The 18391-nt window shown below is 29.9% G+C and overlaps 4 protein-coding genes across 14 annotated transcripts; 2 read left to right on the top strand and 2 right to left on the bottom strand.

The window, feature by feature from the left end:
* Nucleotides 1-457: 457 nt before the first annotated feature.
* Nucleotides 458-11964, bottom strand: LOC100747750 (cyclin-dependent kinase 12). 11 transcript variants are annotated; one of them, XR_002947594.2, is made up of 13 exons: nt 11322-11558; nt 9433-10756; nt 8235-9358; nt 7708-8135; nt 7449-7645; nt 7161-7365; nt 6814-7082; nt 6440-6613; nt 2300-2687; nt 2050-2170; nt 1803-1985; nt 1581-1702; nt 458-735 (listed from the first exon to the last, which is right to left on the bottom strand). XR_002947594.2 is itself a non-coding variant. In XM_024370848.2 (13 exons), the coding sequence occupies exons 1-12, from the start codon at nt 11335-11337 to the stop codon at nt 1603-1605; spliced, it is 4464 nt and encodes a 1487-aa protein (XP_024226616.1). In that variant the 5' UTR covers nt 11338-11558; the 3' UTR covers nt 458-735; nt 1581-1602. The 11 variants fall into 11 exon arrangements, 8 of the variants coding, with proteins under 8 accessions (XP_024226616.1, XP_024226627.1, XP_024226622.1 ...); XM_024370848.2 differs by having other exon boundaries at nt 1581-1637; XR_002947591.2 differs by having other exon boundaries at nt 1581-1985.
* A 551-nt stretch (nt 11965-12515) lies between these two features.
* LOC105681516 (splicing factor 3B subunit 5) lies at nt 12516-13002 on the top strand. The gene has a single exon (XM_012391713.2). The coding sequence runs from the start codon at nt 12636-12638 to the stop codon at nt 12891-12893; it is 258 nt and encodes an 85-aa protein (XP_012247136.1). The 5' UTR covers nt 12516-12635; the 3' UTR covers nt 12894-13002.
* On the top strand, nt 12973-14889 carry LOC100747993 (cytoplasmic tRNA 2-thiolation protein 1). The gene is made up of 6 exons (XM_003485235.3): nt 12973-13310; nt 13401-13632; nt 13708-13826; nt 13906-14094; nt 14221-14425; nt 14507-14889. Exons 1-6 carry the CDS (start codon nt 13263-13265, stop codon nt 14743-14745), a joined length of 1032 nt encoding a protein of 343 aa, XP_003485283.1. The 5' UTR covers nt 12973-13262; the 3' UTR covers nt 14746-14889.
* LOC100748117 (mitochondrial E3 ubiquitin protein ligase 1) lies at nt 14850-16633 on the bottom strand. Its single transcript, XM_003485236.3, has 5 exons — nt 16303-16633; nt 15925-16130; nt 15654-15838; nt 15385-15583; nt 14850-15324 (listed from the first exon to the last, which is right to left on the bottom strand). The coding sequence occupies exons 1-5, from the start codon at nt 16405-16407 to the stop codon at nt 14997-14999; spliced, it is 1023 nt and encodes a 340-aa protein (XP_003485284.1). The 5' UTR covers nt 16408-16633; the 3' UTR covers nt 14850-14996.
* Between the last annotated feature and the right edge of the window lie 1758 nt (nt 16634-18391).

Raw genomic sequence — 18391 nt, forward strand, 5'->3', positions numbered from 1 at the left:
TATTATTTTCATTATGAATGTTTTATTTTTAAAAGATTTTATTTTTTTAATTTGTACATAACAAATCAAAAATTAAGTAATATATATTATTATAAAATTGCATACAGAAACTATAAAGAATAATTTTTCGATCATAAGCGTAATTTCCTTGTAATTAAAAAAAGTAAGCTTTGTTGTTGTAAATTAAACAAATAACTGAAAAAAATATAAACGAAGAAACTCCGTTTGCTAATATAAGAACAATATATATGATAGAAATATACTTACTTTTATATTGTTCGAATGCTTTTCCTAGCATTCCAGTAAAATTCTTCAAAGCATTTTGCGCAATCTCATTCTCTATGGAACAATCGAATTGTAAAACATCTGACAAAGCCATCAGTAAAATGAATGAGGTTAGGTAATTCTCTTTTTAAAACAACTTAATACCCTGTCCCTTTTTTTCACTTGTCGTTAATTAATTCATTGTGTCTTTTTTTATTATATTATATTATTATCACACTGTGCATAGAATCGAACAAACTCAACAAAATAAACAATTTATTATTCATTCCCATACTCCATACTGCTGATCACTTCACTGAATAATCTAGTGTGTCGCCAGTTTCTTTTTAAACTGCAGCACAAATCGCCATGATATCGTCACATACATATTGTATACAGCTTGCCGGTATAGAAGCACACGTCCTAACCTCACTTTCGTAGTATACGTGTTTCTCTTGCAATCACTTCAATCTGAAACGTTCGTGAAACTTGCGTTAATTTTTCTTTTATCCTGTTTTTTATTATGTTGAAAAAGAACTCCGAAAACTTCAATTTTATTATTTCTTGTAAATAAGAAAAAAAATAGAAATACTTGACATAACTTTGTAAGTATCTAACCAAACAAAAATTATTTATTTATAATATACTTAATTTATAAATACGAATTTATGTAGTTGAATTAATTTCGTTCTTCTGTCCTAAAAAAAGCCTATTATATTCGTGTACTTTTATCTCTTTATTATGTCTCGATATTATTATGTACATTACATCCCGTAAATATTTCCATAATAAATAAGGATTTGACATCGTATATAAAAAAAAAGCTTATGCAACAAATAAACATTTAGAATGCATCCAATTTTAGTTTTCTTTCAAATACCTTCAACCCTCATATTTTAATTCGTTTTCAACAAATTCATTCAGTATAACAAAATATATCACCTAACATAAAGCTATATGTAGTAAACGCTAAATAGTTTAAAAACAAATTCTTGTTTTGAAAAAGATAAAAGTATCTATATTGATCTATCAAACGTTTTGTTTGAATCTTTTAGATGTACATACACTATACCTGTGTTTCCATGTATATATATATACACATAAGTTTAAATATTTCCAATATGAAAATGAAACTTAATGTGATAAACTAAGATGATAAACATTAATACTTTGAAGCTCTTATTTCATATGTCGCATAAGTGTGGACTATAAAGAGCATGTTGTTATTATTAAAGATACAAGTACTATATTAAGTAACTGATCACGTAATAATAATACATCAATTATATACAATTATACACCGAATGTGCACTTACAGTTATGAACAGATAGTAGAGTCTATAAACAACTTGGATGCAGTTGTACTTCCATGCCTAGTTAATTTAAAAAATAGCAATTTAGACCTTTTCCAACTTTATACAGAACATAGTTTAGAACGCTGTAAAGAGTTATATATACAGATCATTATGAGCTGAATGCTGACTGAGAGGAAGTCGAGGGTAGGGAAAGGTTTTGTGTTAGGTTGGATGTTGGTTTACCTGGGGGTCGGGTGATAACAGGGGAAGGATTGCAAGTTTCCAAACCATAGCGCGACATTAGCGCTAATAATGCACTGCGAACACCAGCTGTAGCCACCTGCGACCACCTTCCAGAACTCATTGCATCATCACCAGCATAAACTGCATGTGCATCAAAATTTCCTGACTGTGCTGCATTTGTATCTGCAAAAATAAAATATAAAACAATAATACATCATAAATATAAGAAAAAAAAAGTGGAACTTACCTAAAGGTAGTGGATTTAGTACAGGAAGGTGAGATTCTATTAGTCCACTTGATCTTGAATTTGCAGCAAGTCGTAGTTCAGCATGCAATTCTCCTAGTAATTGTACTACTTTTGGGTCACTCTGTAATTTGAATTATAATAGTTATGCTATTAAATATTATAACAATATAATAATATCATATTATAGAATTAATGATTATATGAAGTTATAAAAATGAAGTATTTGAAACAATAATCCAAGTATATGTACCTCATTATCTGATCGAAGTGACATGAGATCTTCAACACGAATTGGTTTTCCCTGATTTAATACATTTGTGAGAGCACTTAATTTTCGAACAAGATTATCTTCTGTGTATAATTCTGGCATATGAGAGGTAGTATCTCCTTTGGGCCGTGGCATAATTGATGGTGGACTAACATAAAAATATGATGGTGATGAGATCATATAAGGTCTGTTAACATCTCCCTTGGGCCGTGGTGTAACAGGTGGAGGACTTGTGTAATAATATGATGGCGATGAGACCATGTAAGGTCTGCTTTGGTTGAACAAATTATCTCCCCCATAGAAAGATTCCGTATCAAGACGATTTGGATGAGAATTGTAACCTGCTTCCATTTTTAAACGTTTGGAAGACCTGAAATCAAGTCAAAAGCATATCATAAAAACTATAAAAGTAAAGATCAAGTGTTTTATTGAACATGACAAAATGTTATGTTAAAATAAATTTATTGAATATAAAACATATATAAATATATATAAATTATATATATATATATTTATATACATTTATATATATAAAGTAATTAGTAAATATATTTAATAATAAATATAAACTTCTAGTGTGTTATATATGTCGGGTTCACATTTGTCCTTTCATCTCCGACATATATAATTCCGTAAAATGACCTCTATAATGATTTATACCATATTAAAATGGAATATTTCTTGAAATGAATAAAATATATTAATAATATTTATAAAATAATGCTAATAAAACAATATGAAATAAAATTCTTATAAATATTATTAAGATGGACAATAACACATGGATACCCAATAGTAATATTTGTTTCATAATTAATAGAAATCATGCAAAAGATAATACGTTTTATAAACGTGCATATCGAACAAGCAAGACTAACAAATCAATACTTTTTATGGATATACATGCAATTTAATAGGCACAGCATATCAAACTTTATTTGTATTCTGTAAATTTTATTTTTCACAATTTATTGCATACTTATCACTTATATCTGTATAAGTGAAGAGATATGACACAACAATTTTATAAAGGATCATAGATATTAAGATCATAATGTGATTGTTCAATTCATTGCATCCTCAACCTTTTTGCACGAAACGATCAAGCTTTTATTATTTTAGTCATAAAGCCCAATTTGTTATATGATACGCAAAACCAAGTCTCGTGTGAATTATTAAACTGGACACCCTGGGTATAAACATATATTATACGGATTTGGAATATTTATTACCTATTTATATTCTTATAAGTGCTATAAAATTTGCCCTTTATCATTCTGCCACAATAACATTATTTCCTGAAACATAATTGTTTTTCTTATTAGATATCTTGCCAATTTGTATTCACTTACAATTATTTGTTACTTTATATTTCAAGTATTATGTTGTCTCCTACGAATTCCACAATATAATTTATCGTTAACAATGTAAAATAAATAATAATTAATTTAATGTATGTCTACTATATATAGTATTATTATGATATATATGTATAGTAGAGATAACATGTGTACATAACCAAAAGTATGCTATTTATATAATATTCTACAGTAAAATAATTAATATTTATATATTTATATATAATTGCAATGTATAATATTTTCTGTACACACGTATTTTTTCTGATATAATATATATAATATTTTTATATTTTATCAGTTACATAATAATTACATATACAAATACAATAAAAATAGTAAATATTGGAAAATTGAATTTGATCATACAATTGATAAATTTTAATAATAAATTTTGTAATATGTGCTACATGCAATGCTTAGAAATCATTATATTATACTTTGTATATAATTTTGTTTAAAATCAATATGAATTGAAACTACCAAATTATTCATACTTTATGTTAAATAAAGTAGCTAAAATGGAAAATATATTTACTTTATTGTCGTTTTTACAAAAAAATGATTTTACACATTGATTTATATTGTTATATTGATCCATTCTGTTTTCCGTTTTTATTTAAATTCATCAAATTTATTAAAATGATTCATCACAAAGCAATATTTTTCTTTGATAATATTTTGAAGTAGCACATATTATTAATCATCCATAATCTGATTCATTTACCTTCATGACAAAGGTCATAATAAAATATTCTTTATTTGTGATAATAAACTGCATGAATTTTTGAATCATCTTATTATCATATAATGCTGTTTAATGTTTACACAGAAATGAAATTTTTATTTTATTTTACCTACGCGTGAAATTATATTTTTATAATATCAATATATTATTTATTTTGGTACATTCTGCATTGTGATAATAAATGTATTAAACATCCGTACAAACTTATTGTGGAATAAGTAGAAAAATAACATGTACTTTGCATGTCATTTTAAAAGGGTACATAATCATGTACACTGGTATTATCATTCATTCCCAAGGTCCCAGTGTTCATTGTCAGATATGACTTTATCAAAGGATTATATGTGTGTGTGGTTACTTAGTTTACAAATAAAAATATAGAAACATTGAAAGGGACTAAACAAATTAAACGATAAAATATTTTAATAACATTGGAAATTCATTGTCCATAAAAATGTTAGGCAGATGCCTATGGACATTTTGTAAATATTTTATATTACAGAAATTCAATATTATTTTACATTGCGAAGATAATACATTAGGTTTGTCCATATCCCGTACTTCATTATAAGAATGGCTTTGATACATAATACATGCAAAAACATGAAAATATTTAACAAATATTCTATACTGCCATTCGTATATTGAAACTTATGATAATTATCTACAATACAGAATAACAAACTATAACACGCAATTGCGAAAATATGATCAATTAAAATATGCCTGATCTATAGATGTGAATGTTCAAATAAACTGAATTAACGTAAATAAAATGAAATGTCGATGGTGATGGCCGTGATGTTAATATTTCGCGTAATACATTCACACTTTAGTCTTGGCTCCTTGTATTCCATTGTCTTCAATCTTCCATCAGCTTCTTCTTAGTATCCATTTGACCTATTTACACTCCAAGACTTTAAATATTATAAAGATCGTTTATTTTCTCATAGTTTGTGCTCATTCATTTCATGTATCGTTTCATGCGCTTGTAGACATTTCAATTTAATAGTTTAATATGAAAATTAACATACGAAATTTCTTTTTTTATTTACAATTATATACTTAATATATATTCCTTTTCTTTCTTATATAACCATTTTAAAATTCAGCTTTTAGAGATGTATATCATTGATACAATCATGAATATTGGTAATTATATGCATATACATTCACTTATGTAAATGCATATATAAGCTGTGATATAAAATCGTACATATGTGCATTTTCATTTACACAAATATGTCATAATGTATCCATGGCTATGTTAATATGAACATAGATTAGCAAATATGTACACATTTAACTACTTATTGATCATCTTAATATTATTAAACATAAAAGATATCTCGTAATTTTAAAGCTCATATAATTAATTTCAAAGGCAATTAAATTGAATCACAAACACATTGTAAGAGGAACACGTATTTTCCTTTTACATAAATGCTGACCCTCCAAAACAAATAATATTTGATATTACTTTGAAAGGATACTAATATATAATATTATGATATTATTTCTTGCAGTTATTAAGGAGTATTTAAATATTATTTTATATTATGATATATTTTGTTGTGAAAAAACATATCGCTATAAATTTTGTATTTCTTCTAAATACATGCGTTCAAAATATTTTCATGTATTTGAAAAGTATTAGAGAACATAATCTTTGTAGTAAACCCATGAAAAGAGAACGTTGCTGTACATTTTCGTGTCTATATTCCATTGTTCTGCACTATAGCCATCGTCGTGTTTGAACGACTGTGAATCAAACTAAAATTAACTTATTTTATCCATTATTGAAAGTCACATGCAAACGGACGATGAAAATAAGATACTACAACAGTTATGTTTTCATTCTTTAAATAAGATCTCTAACAACGCATTTTGCTAAGAAAATAAATGCCAAGCACAACTGCAATACACAGCCATCTACGTGTGTAAGCAATTAGTATCTGGTCAGTACTGGATATCGCGTCCTAGTTTGTGCCAATATGTCTCTCTACAGCTACTCACCCCCCGACATCAGACAGATCTTCCATAGCCTTATGGGGACCTCCTTTATTTGGAAGAGGGAGAAGAGGCATCTTTCCAGCAGAGCTTTCTTGTTGCTCACGCTGCTGACGTCTTCGTTTTTTACTCCAGAGCTCATGACAGTCTTGCCAAGTAGGAAGCTGAGGTGCTGGCATCCTAATTTTTATATAAGAGATACAGGTCTTATGAATGGGCAATAGTTAAAGTCTTTGTACAAAAAAACTATAAAAAAAAGTATTCCAACGTTTGTTCAGTTATATTCCTACATAAATACTGTTGCTACTATTCCTAACTACATGATAAACTTAAATAATATTTTTTATGTATACATATTCAAATACAAGAAGAAAACATACTGCTCAGGTTGAACATTTTTCAGCCATGCACTTTTAAGTGCATCAGCAGCCGTTATTCGTTTTTCTGGATCTAATTCCAGCATTTTATCTAAAAGATCCAGTGCTGGTGCTGGCATGAATGAAAAATCTTCTCGTAAACGTCTTCTATGTGATTTTTTTGGTTTCAATGTATGCCATAATGGCAGTTTTATCACAGAAGGCCAAACGGCAGGAGTCGGTGTACCACAGACTCTGGAAATCATCTCCAACTGCATCATTTCTACATTTGCCTTACAAAAGATAAAAATAATCATCTTTTATTCAATTTCTTTCTTTAACAGAAATATAGTTCATCGTCATTTCCTTACTTGAAATAGCGGTTTCTTAGAAAATAATTCTCCTAAAATACAGCCACAACTCCATACATCTATTGCGGGGCCATAACGTTCTTCGCCCAGTAATAATTCAGGTGGCCTATACCACAAAGTTATCACTTTATTCGTATAGGGACGCTGCCTATCTTCAGCATTATAAAGTCTTGCAAGTCCAAAGTCAGCTAATTTAACTTCCCCTCTGCAAAAATTATACAATTAAATTGTAAAAATACAATTGTAGAAATACAAATTTTCTTTTCATTAATAATACATTTTGCGTACTTGTTATTCATCAGTATATTAGAACATTTGATATCTCTATGTAAAAAGTTTTTACTGTGGCAGTAATTTAATCCGTCTAATAACTGCTTCATGATGCTTGCATTATTCATTTCATTGAAATCAACCATTCCAGACTCCAAAAGACCCATCAAGTCATGATCCATGTATTCAAATACGAGATAGAATGAACCCTTGTCCTATAATATTGTAATATGCAATACTATCCTCACTATATTATATATTTTAATATATATAATACCTTTCTAAAATCTAACGCGTCTTGTTTGTCCGTAACTATTTCCCTCAAATTCACGATATTTTTGTGATTGAGTTGTCGTAATATTTTAATTTCTCGTACTGCTGTAATGGGAAATCCTTCTTTTTCATTTTCCAGACGAACTTTTTTCAATGCAACAAGTACACCAGCTCGTTTGTCTTGAGCTTTATAAACTTGTCCATAAGTACCCTCTCCTATTTGAGCTATGACTTCAAATACGTCAACAGAGCGTTCTCCCCAATCTTTACCACTCGAAGCCGACATAGGCATATGACAATTTCTAGAACTTCTACGTTTCAAAATTTTTGGTCTTTTTAATTTCGGTTTTGGTGGTACACGTTCAACTTTTGTACGAGGAGGCGTTGCATTTGGATCATCTTCTCCACTTAAATCTTCTGATCCAGGAACAACTACACATCAATTAATCATATAGATAATGAAATAGATAATAACAAAGATATTATTTTAATGAGGTTAAAATTACATATGTTATTATATCACAAACTTACCCGGTGGCATAGGTAAGTCTTTAATACTCTTTTTTTGCGGTGGTTTTGTAGTTGAAGCTGGGAATTTCATTTGTGCCTTACTAGGCGGACTTGGAGATCGACTCGGTGGTGAGTCTATACTCTCCAAATCATTTTGATTAATTCCAGGTGGTAATGGTAACCGTGATAAACTTTTAGTTTTGAATGCTACAATAGGAGGCTTAGGAGGATCTACCGACTTAAGAGGAACTAGATTGTTAGGAGGATTAAATTTAGACATAGCTGTATTTGGTGCTGGAACTGGTATAGGTATAGGTGGCGGTGGAACAGATAAATTAGGGAGAACAGGTACTGGTACAGGAATAGGCACTGACATAGACACTAAACCTGTTGTATTTGCAGACTCAGATTGTGGCAATGGTGGCGCTTGCAGATTTGTAACAGCTGGGAAACTTGGACTATTTGTAACAGTCACTGGACAGACACTAGTGGTAGTTGTAGGTGAAGTATATACAAACATATGCTGATTAGTTGCAGGTATTACATTTGGTGCATTAACAGTTTGTGTAATTGGCAATGGTGGCGTTTTTCCTGCTATTCCATTGTCATCCGATATTGGAACAGGAATATCCACAAGGTCAACAGGCTTCATACTTTCATTTGTTATCTTCAATTGGTCTTTATGATTCACGTACTTATCCTTATTGTCTGTGGATGCTTTGTTCTCAGAAGATACACTACTACTATCTTTTTCATCAGTGCCTTCTATAATTTGAACTTCATCTTGAATAACAGCCTTCTCCTTAGCTGCTTGTAACTTTTTGTATGCTAACTCCCTCATGTTTCTATCTTTCACGAGTTCAGCAAATAAACTAGTTTCGCTAATCTTTGCTTGTACTCGGAGATTTCTTGCTGTGATACTTGAGGGGCTTCTTGCTCTGGATCTATGAGGAGAGGGAGAAGGTATCCTCGAAGGACGTGGACTTTTTGATTTGTGTTTTCTTGTCGATTTATGTGACTTGCTAGGAGAACGAGATTTTTTTGGAGTACGGCTTCTTCTCCGTGAACGCGATCTAGATCGTGATTGTAACTTTCGCCATCGTCCAGGACTTCGTGATCGTGAACGAGAAAGAGGTAAATGTAACCTAAAAAAAAGAAATATTATTTTCAATAGCAAAACAAATGATTTAGAATTGTTATATCATGTAATAAATAGTACCTGTTTCCAGTAGGACTTCTAGTTGATCTTGACTTCCTTTTATCTCTTCTGTCTTTTTCATGATGTCTATGTCGTCTTTCAGATTCTTCACGTCGTCTACGTTTACTCGAAGGTGGAGAATTAACAGGATCTCTACGTCGGTGACTTACAGGACTTGGGCTAAATTCTCTTCGCCTTGTTGAAGGACTAGGACTGTGCCTAAGTCTATGCACCATTGGACTTGGACTAAAATCTCTTCTTCTCGTTGGGCTATGGTCCCTTCGTCTTGATGGTGGCGATGGACTATGAGGTCTCCTACGACTCGAGCTAATAGTGGGCCCTGGACTAATGCTACTACGTCGCGTATGGATACTAGGACTATGCTTTTGTCTTTCAGGAGTATGTTTCATTGTTGATAAACTTGCTTTGCTATTCTCTGGCGTCGTCGTTCTCGGAGGTAATAAAGGGGTATGGGGTGATTCTGTTGGTCTTGGAGGAAGTGATGGAGGAGTTACATTTCGAGGTTGCCTTGTTATTTCAAGTTCTACATCACTTAAACACCTCTGTTCTTGTGGTGTAGCAGGTGATATCGGCGAGGTACTATCTTTTAATGGTAAAGGCGGTGATTCTGACCAATTTCCAATTGGTTTTTCATGCTCGGGGCTTATGATAATTTCATCTGCAATGCGATGTGGGCTCAGACTATGAGAATGCCTTTTAGACTTTCGTTTTTTCTTTTTCCCAGTACTGGATGAAGGACTAAGACTTCTCTTCTTCTTTTTTTCTCGTTTGTGTTTTTTCTCTTTTCTTCTTGCATATCGTCTAGACTCTTCTTCATATTCAGGTGTTCCACCATGCATTGCAGATGGTTGTTGTTCATTTGGCGAATAATGTCTATTAACATGTCTATGCTGAACTGGTGGAGATGGCGAAAGACTAATAGGAGATGCACCAAGTGCACGTACTGGACTCCCTCCATAATAACGTCTTTGTAAAACTGTTTCAGGTACTTCTCCATCTGTATAGCTATTACCTCTACTATCTTCTGACTGAATTTCCCCAGCTTCTGGTTCAGACAAGTCTTCGCTACTCACATCTGAATATTCAACCAAAGGTTTAACAATGGAAGAAGCTACAGTTGGAACATTCTCTATGGACTTATCTCTTGATCTCTTCTTTTTCTTTTTCCCAGAACTTTTATTTTTTCCATGCCTCCTATGCTTCTTATCAGATGCTTCAAAACTATGTCGATTTATATCACTGCTGGTACTATCTCTTCTGCGTGCTCGAAATCTTCCATTACGTTCAGCTCTTTCAATATCACGACTGCTAGGCATGTCACCTACTAAAATGCAATAATATTAATATATAAAAGTAATCTGTAATACTTTATTTGCTTTATTAACACACTGGATGTTACTGGTAAATAACAATGGCAGAATTAATAGAAGTATCAAAATTAAGAAAGCAATCATATATATAACTCGTTTAAACAATTTTACTTTCTTTTTTTTTGGTAAGGTATGTATCATAACTGTATATAACAATGAATCGCACTCAAATAAGTGACAGTGCTTTAGTACTATAGATAACACATATAGAATTCAAAATATGTAATATTTGTACAAATCATTAGCTTATTTACATATTCCTTCTCATAAAGATAAATATATAATTTCAGAAATATACGCTTTATATATATTAGATTTCACTTTCAAAAATATTACAAAAATATCGAAGTAACAAAACAAATGAATTTTTTATATTTAATTTAACCTTAATTGATATAACCAAAAGGTTTGAACATTATTATATGCATTATATTTCAGCTTTCCTTAATACTTTCAACACATCATCATGGACATTATACACACATGGACAATAATACGCATACGTATGACGATACGTACATACATCCACATACATAGATTAGTCGACGTAACAGTATTTCCGAACGGCACGATTTTTCGATATGTATAGTGGAAAACGGTAATTTTTAACAAACTTCCTTATTTCCAAGGTAAAAATAAAAATCTATCGAGTACAAACTTATGACTTTCCGGTTTAAAGAATATTTTGCAGAAAAGAATTTTTCGGCCGAACTAATATAGCCGCCATTGTTAACGACTGGGTGGCAAGGGAGTTGCCCACTTTTCACAAAAGAAAGTTAGTCAATGTTTTTAACGGAACTATAAGCCGATGTCTCGTATAAGTACTCACGTGCAATATAAATCTTGTAATAACACGTTGAATGTTGAGTTTCTTTGCATCGAGGTGATCCAATGTAGCGATGAATACAATGGTTACGTTCGTTGCTCAGTAAACAGTTTTAACACATATTTCGTAGGCCACGAGTAAAATTTGATAAAAATTAATAGCTATCGTAACAATTAAGTGTTCAGGCAATCATATTTTTATAGTTTTACTAGCCGATGCATCATATCTCATGAATTTTCTTTGGATTGTATTTGGCTTTCTCATAAAGGTAGCTCAAGTAAGTAGAAGCCATTAACCATTAGCACGTCATTATTGTCTGACGTAACAAGCGATAAGTGCTGCACTCTTGCGGCTAGGTAAGGAGTATACAGAATTGCGGAATAATCTTGAATATTATTATACTCGATGCGATTGGTCGGAATAAATCTATTTGTTATGTGTGTATATAAATATAAATATCATCATTATCAAACTAGAGAGAATAGAGACAAATACAAGAATTATAAATGTAGAACGAAACATATTAATAACATATCTCCACATAGTTATATAACATATATTATCGAATTAGATTTTAAATTCATGGTTTAAATATTTATATTTAATTAATATTGATTTGTTTTGTATTGTTTTCAAACTAATGTAAGAAACATATGAGATAGATATGTATATGAACAAATATAAAAAGATATATACTGTTACATTTATAACCAATAAATACTTATTTTAGATACATATTAAAATATCTTTTTGTATAATTCTATTTCTCCAATCTTACAATTTTATTATTTTATGTTAAAATTTGTTAAATACACGAAATGTCTGCATTATGTGTTTACTGATAGAGGCGCCCTCTACCTTAAGATGTAATGTATGTCTACATATTTAAGAGAAATTCTTGTTCCATGGTTGATAGTGATTCGATAGCGACAAACAGTATTAAATATTAAGTAAGTAAAAGCAAAGTTTTCATTAAGCTTTAATCTTTATCGTTGAAAAATTAGAATATGGGAGAACGATACAACATTCATAGTCAGTTGGAGCATTTGCAATCAAAGTATATTGGCACAGGGCATGCTGACACAACCAAGTTTGAATGGCTTGTAAATCAGCATCGTGATTCTTGCAGTTCTTACATGGGACATTATGATCTGTTAAATTTCTTCGCTATCGCAGAAAACGAAGCAAAAGCCCGTGTTCGATTCAATCTTATGGAAAAAATGCTACAGCCTTGCGGCCCGCCTCCAGAGAAACCAGAAGATTAATCAGTTCGATAGAACGCATGTTACATACATATTGTAAAATCTATACGCGCGGTTGAAAATTATTTTATTATGAACTAGTAAAGTTTCTTTTTTTCTTCATCGTAGAAAACAAAAATTGGTTTCGATTAAATAATAAATTGAAATTATTTTTGTACGTGTGATAAAATGAATTTCGTATATTAATAAAGTTTTAACATAACCCCTATAAATAAACATATATAAAAGCTTAATATTTGTAAGTTCTTTATTAATTTAATAAAAAATTAAAAGAAGAAAGACAAAAATATAAACTAGAAGCTAAATTATCACAGTGAAATTTCTGTTATAACATTCTATTATAACAAAGTAAACAGTGTAATATTCTACAAAATGCCTATTCCATGTTCAAAGCAGTGTGGGAAAGGTGCTATTCTTAAAGTAAGTTACTGTTTTAAATTATTAATTTAAATTTTAGTGTATAATATATTACAGAAGTGTATGAAAGAAAAATTATGTCTTTAATTACAGAGACCTAAAACTGGGCATGCATTATGTAAAGAATGTTTTTTCTATGCATTTGAAAGTGAGATTCACAATACAATTACACAAGGCAAATTATTTAAACCTGGTGATAAAGTAGCTATTGGAGCATCAGGAGGAAAAGATTCTACAGTACTTGCATATGTTTTGAAAACTTTAAACGATAGATACCAATATGGAATTGATCTTTTTCTTTTGTCCATTGATGAAGGAATAACTGGTATTTCAATAAAAAGAATTATGCTATAATGTTTAAGTATTTCAGAATTTTTGTTTCAAGAAGTCTATATTTTAGGATATAGAGATGATAGTTTGAAAACTGTTCAACAGAATAAAGATGACTATGGACTCCCATTAAAAATATTATCTTACAAAGAGTTATATGGGTGGACAATGGATGAAATTGTGGCAGAAGTATATATATTTACATAGAAACTTTGCATAAAAATCTCTTACAAAAATCTCTTGTTATTTAATCTTTATTTTATTTTAGATTGGCAAAAAAAATAACTGTACATTCTGTGGTGTATTTCGAAGACAAGCGTTAGATAGAGGCGCAGCTCTTTTAGAAGTAGATTGTATTGCAACAGGCCATAATGCTGATGATATTGCAGAGACAGTTTTAATGAATATCTTAAGAGGTGATATAGCAAGATTACAAAGATGTACTTCAGTTATTACTGTAAGTTTAATTAGTATACTGCTTTCTCAAAAAAAAAAAAATAAAAATAAAAATAAAAAAATGAAAGGTACATGTTGCATGTATATGTGAATACATGTTTCGATTAACATTTTATTTACAATATAGGCAGGAGCAGATTGTATAAGACGATGCAAGCCACTTAAATATGCATATGAAAAAGAGATAGTAATGTATGCATACTTTAAACAATTGATATACTTTTCAACAGAATGTATATATGCACCAAATGCATACAGAGGACATGCAAGAACATATCTAAAGGATCTAGAGAAAATCAGACCCTCTTCTATATTGGATATCATTCATTCTGGTAAATAAGATTATAATTTTTGTGTTAAAATTATTTCTTGATATTTATATAAATACATGATTAATATATTTTCTTTCGTAGGAGAAACATTGCAAATAAAAGAAAGTATTAAACTACCAGAACAAAGAAATTGTTCTCGTTGTGGATTTGTATCTAGCCAGGAAATTTGTAAAGCTTGCATTATGTTAGAAGGTTTAAATAGAGGACTCCCTAAACTTGGCATTGGAAAATCTACAAAAGTTAAACGAGTGATAGATTCTACAACAAACGATAAATGCAAAAACAATGAAAAGACTAAACTAAAAAATTTGGAATTTTGACGATTACTTATACCTTCAAATATATTTGTATGAATTTTAAGGATATATTATCAAAATACACAAATTTATTAATTTGTAAATAATTTCAATTGAGATTGTACTACTTTTAATCACTTCTAATAATTATTTTATTGTTCAAAAGTATATGTTAGTGTTTCATTAGCATTTTTAGTCACTTCATATTTATTTAGCTTTTCACTCTTAGATACATTAATTTTCATCAAGTAATAAAATTGATATCTATGCTGATGTTAGATAATATATGCTGCTGCTTTTTGTGCAATTGGTGCCCTACAAACTGGACAATCACTAGTAATATCATCAGAGCAGTCTTCACATAAACAGACATGTCCACATGGAAGAAGAATAATCTCACGGGGATTTGTGCGACAGACAACGCATAATTGATCTTCTCTAAGATCAGTATCTCTTACTCTTTGTCGTCTTTCTTTTCGTGAAGCAGCTAAAGATTGTCTTAAATCTTCTGCTAATCTTTGTTCTGTTCTATCCTTCCAATAACGTCGAAAAACTATTCCACCAATTAACACTCCAATAGCACCGAACATTAAACATAATAATCTAAAATATAAAAAATCGATTAACGATCATATTTGAGAATTGTATAAATACAAAACTCACCTATATGTCCGTTTACGCTCATCTAATTTCCGAAGCAAAGAACTAATTGACATGCTTGTTAAATAAAATGGTGTACCATTTAAAGGGGGTTGTAATGTAAGTGTTTTGGATTTTGTTCTTGTTAATTCACCTATACCTGTCATAACTGCTCCTTCACGAAGTAGTTCTTCAGTAGATTGTAAACCACGTTGGCGCACACCTAAGATTAATAATGAATTATAATATAATTACAACTTTTGTTAAACAGTATATGAATAATTATTTTTTACCTGTGAAAAACCCCCATAAATGATCTGCAAAGGATGGTACAGATGGTTCAAAGGTATTAGATACCACATCCAGATCTAAAATATCTGCTGATAATGGTTCTAATACTTCTACGGAGTAACTTCCATGTTGCAAAGAAAATGGTACAGTGTTATATACTTTATGAACAGTACGTTCCTGATCTGACCTACGTGCAAATAAAAATTTATTAGTTTTAAATACATATGTTTTTAATTCTATATCTTTATAACATATTTGAAACAAAAATATTACCAGAAGCCAGCAGTAGTTCTAGCTATAACATGTTCTTTGATTTTAAGCTTTTGTACAACACCAGTTAATTTTTTATTATTAATGCTATTCAATGGTTTTCCTAAGGGTTTTACAATACCCCTAATTGCTATGTAATCTATTTTATTATCAGAACTTTTATCAAGGAGTTCTCCCAATTGTTGCCCAACTTCATGAAACTCTGCACCCTGTAGAGAAACTAAACATTTTGAGATATTTTTAAGCATTAAACATGTTACTATAATTTACATCAAGATATATTAGTTAGAATATTTAAGTTATCATATGCAACGTGTAACATACTTTATTTGTAACAAAGTTAGGTATTCAATAATAATAATAGAAATACACGTGATTTACCTTGACTGCTGTAATTGCATTTTTGCAGTGAAAGTATTGTTTTAAACAAACACCGAAAATTATACTATCAATTCCGAGCGCTACTATTTCACCTAAGTAATCCATAATTAGGTTATATTTTTAAAGCTCGAAGTTAAAGAATTGTCCATGTTTAGAAGTTTTATTAATTCTTGTTTAACCCATGTGGTTTCATTTCGACAGAATCTTTGAAAACTTAAAATATATAATTCTTTATTGAAAATTTAAAAATGAAAACGCACATGCGATGTTACCTGATGTAAGAGGCAATTACATATATTATGTTGTCAAGACTGTTGTTGACCATGTGCTAAAATTGCAATTAAATTTGCATTTTTACGTTGGTCAACCTGTATGCGCGTTTAAAACTATTTTGTCAATGTCCGTTAATATCGAAATTTTATTTTTTCATATCTTTTTTATATCTTATTGTAGTGTAAGTAATTTGTAATATTTCAAAATTTACTTGATCAAGAAATGTACAAACGAATCAGGTAAAATTTTCTTGCTTAACAAAAAGAATTTTTAAATATTATTATTCGTTATCTCAGATTTCTTTGCTTTGTTCAGTCTAAATTGCGTTATGATTTTTACGACTTTTATACTTCATTTTTAAATTTAAAACAGTACTGAAAGTTATTAGATTTTGAAAAAGATAACCTTTATAAAAGTTATCATTGCTGCCTATATACCATATATAGTATGTATACTGTTTTTTGATTGTCAAATTGCACATTAAGCACATATTTGATAGATAAAACAATTTCCATTTTAAGTTATATTTTTTAAATTGTATTCATAAGAATATGAATGTGCATAAATATTAGTCAGTTATAATTAATCGGGGAGAAAAAATGAAAAAATTATTACGTATAGTAGAAATTGGAGAAAAGAAATTTTTATTGATAACATAGAGATGTTGGAATACGTATAAACAGTATGTATAAAAGTATAAAAAATAAATAGTGACAGCGCTGCGATTTTGCATGCCTTAATGAGAGCAAGTTCATCGTAATGTGCTCCAATCGCAATCGGAAACGCGATTACGAATTCAATGATAATAACATTACTAGTGATAATAACGATAATAATAATAATTGACATTGTACGTAATCGTACGATAAATTTCTCTAACACCCTTCCATTCATTCATATACAAATTCTCCCTATCTTCTGCTTTTATTTGAACAATTAATCGACCGGTTAAAGCTAAATGGCGGAGATCAATGCGACAACATTGTCATAAATAAAACTAGATTCCGCAATACGTGGCTTCCTCGCATGTAATACCCTAATTTTCCGTTTCGAGTATTTTTCACATTTTCTGTATTTCGAACTTATAATATCTAAGATATCTAATACTTTTTTTTCTAACAAAACATTTAACATTTTAAATACTAAACTTCTTTTTCTTATAAAGGCGCTCTACGCGTCAAAATGAGAAGACTAAAAACAGTTTTCCCGAGGAAGTTGCTCACGAAAGTATTGTCAATAACACTTGTAAAAGCATTTTATATACATATTATATGTGTTACATGAAATATTTTGATATCTCACCAGCATTGCAATAAGACCTGGCTAGTATCAATGTATTGGTTAAGTTTGAAACAAATCTAAAAAATAAGTATAGAAGTTATAAGATATCTGATCCTCTTACAAACCAAACTGATGAATTCCATTTTCTATTAATTTCTCAATTTCATTATGTAAGTGCACTTACTTCTATAAATTTCTTCATCGCAAGAAAAGGATATATACATATAATGGTAAATCTAAAAGAATATTTGTAATATCATCACCTCTCTGTATTCTTCAATTTATGAAATTAATCAATGTGGTTTCTGAATTGCTCATTTATTGCAAACATATATTTAATAAAAAATTAGTATATCTCATCTGGAATAGCTACCTTGAATATATAATAAGCTCTAAAGATGCTCTATCTATTATTGAACATTGAGATGTATTGTGTAATATAATAATATAATAACATGTTTTTTTTTGCCATTTTTACACATTTTATATATCTATCCTATCTATTACTTCCACACATATACATATATTTTCAGAT

Source organism: Bombus impatiens, unplaced genomic scaffold, assembly GCF_000188095.3.
Source record: "Bombus impatiens unplaced genomic scaffold, BIMP_2.2 scf_0049, whole genome shotgun sequence".
Classification (NCBI taxonomy): domain Eukaryota; kingdom Metazoa; phylum Arthropoda; class Insecta; order Hymenoptera; family Apidae; genus Bombus; species Bombus impatiens.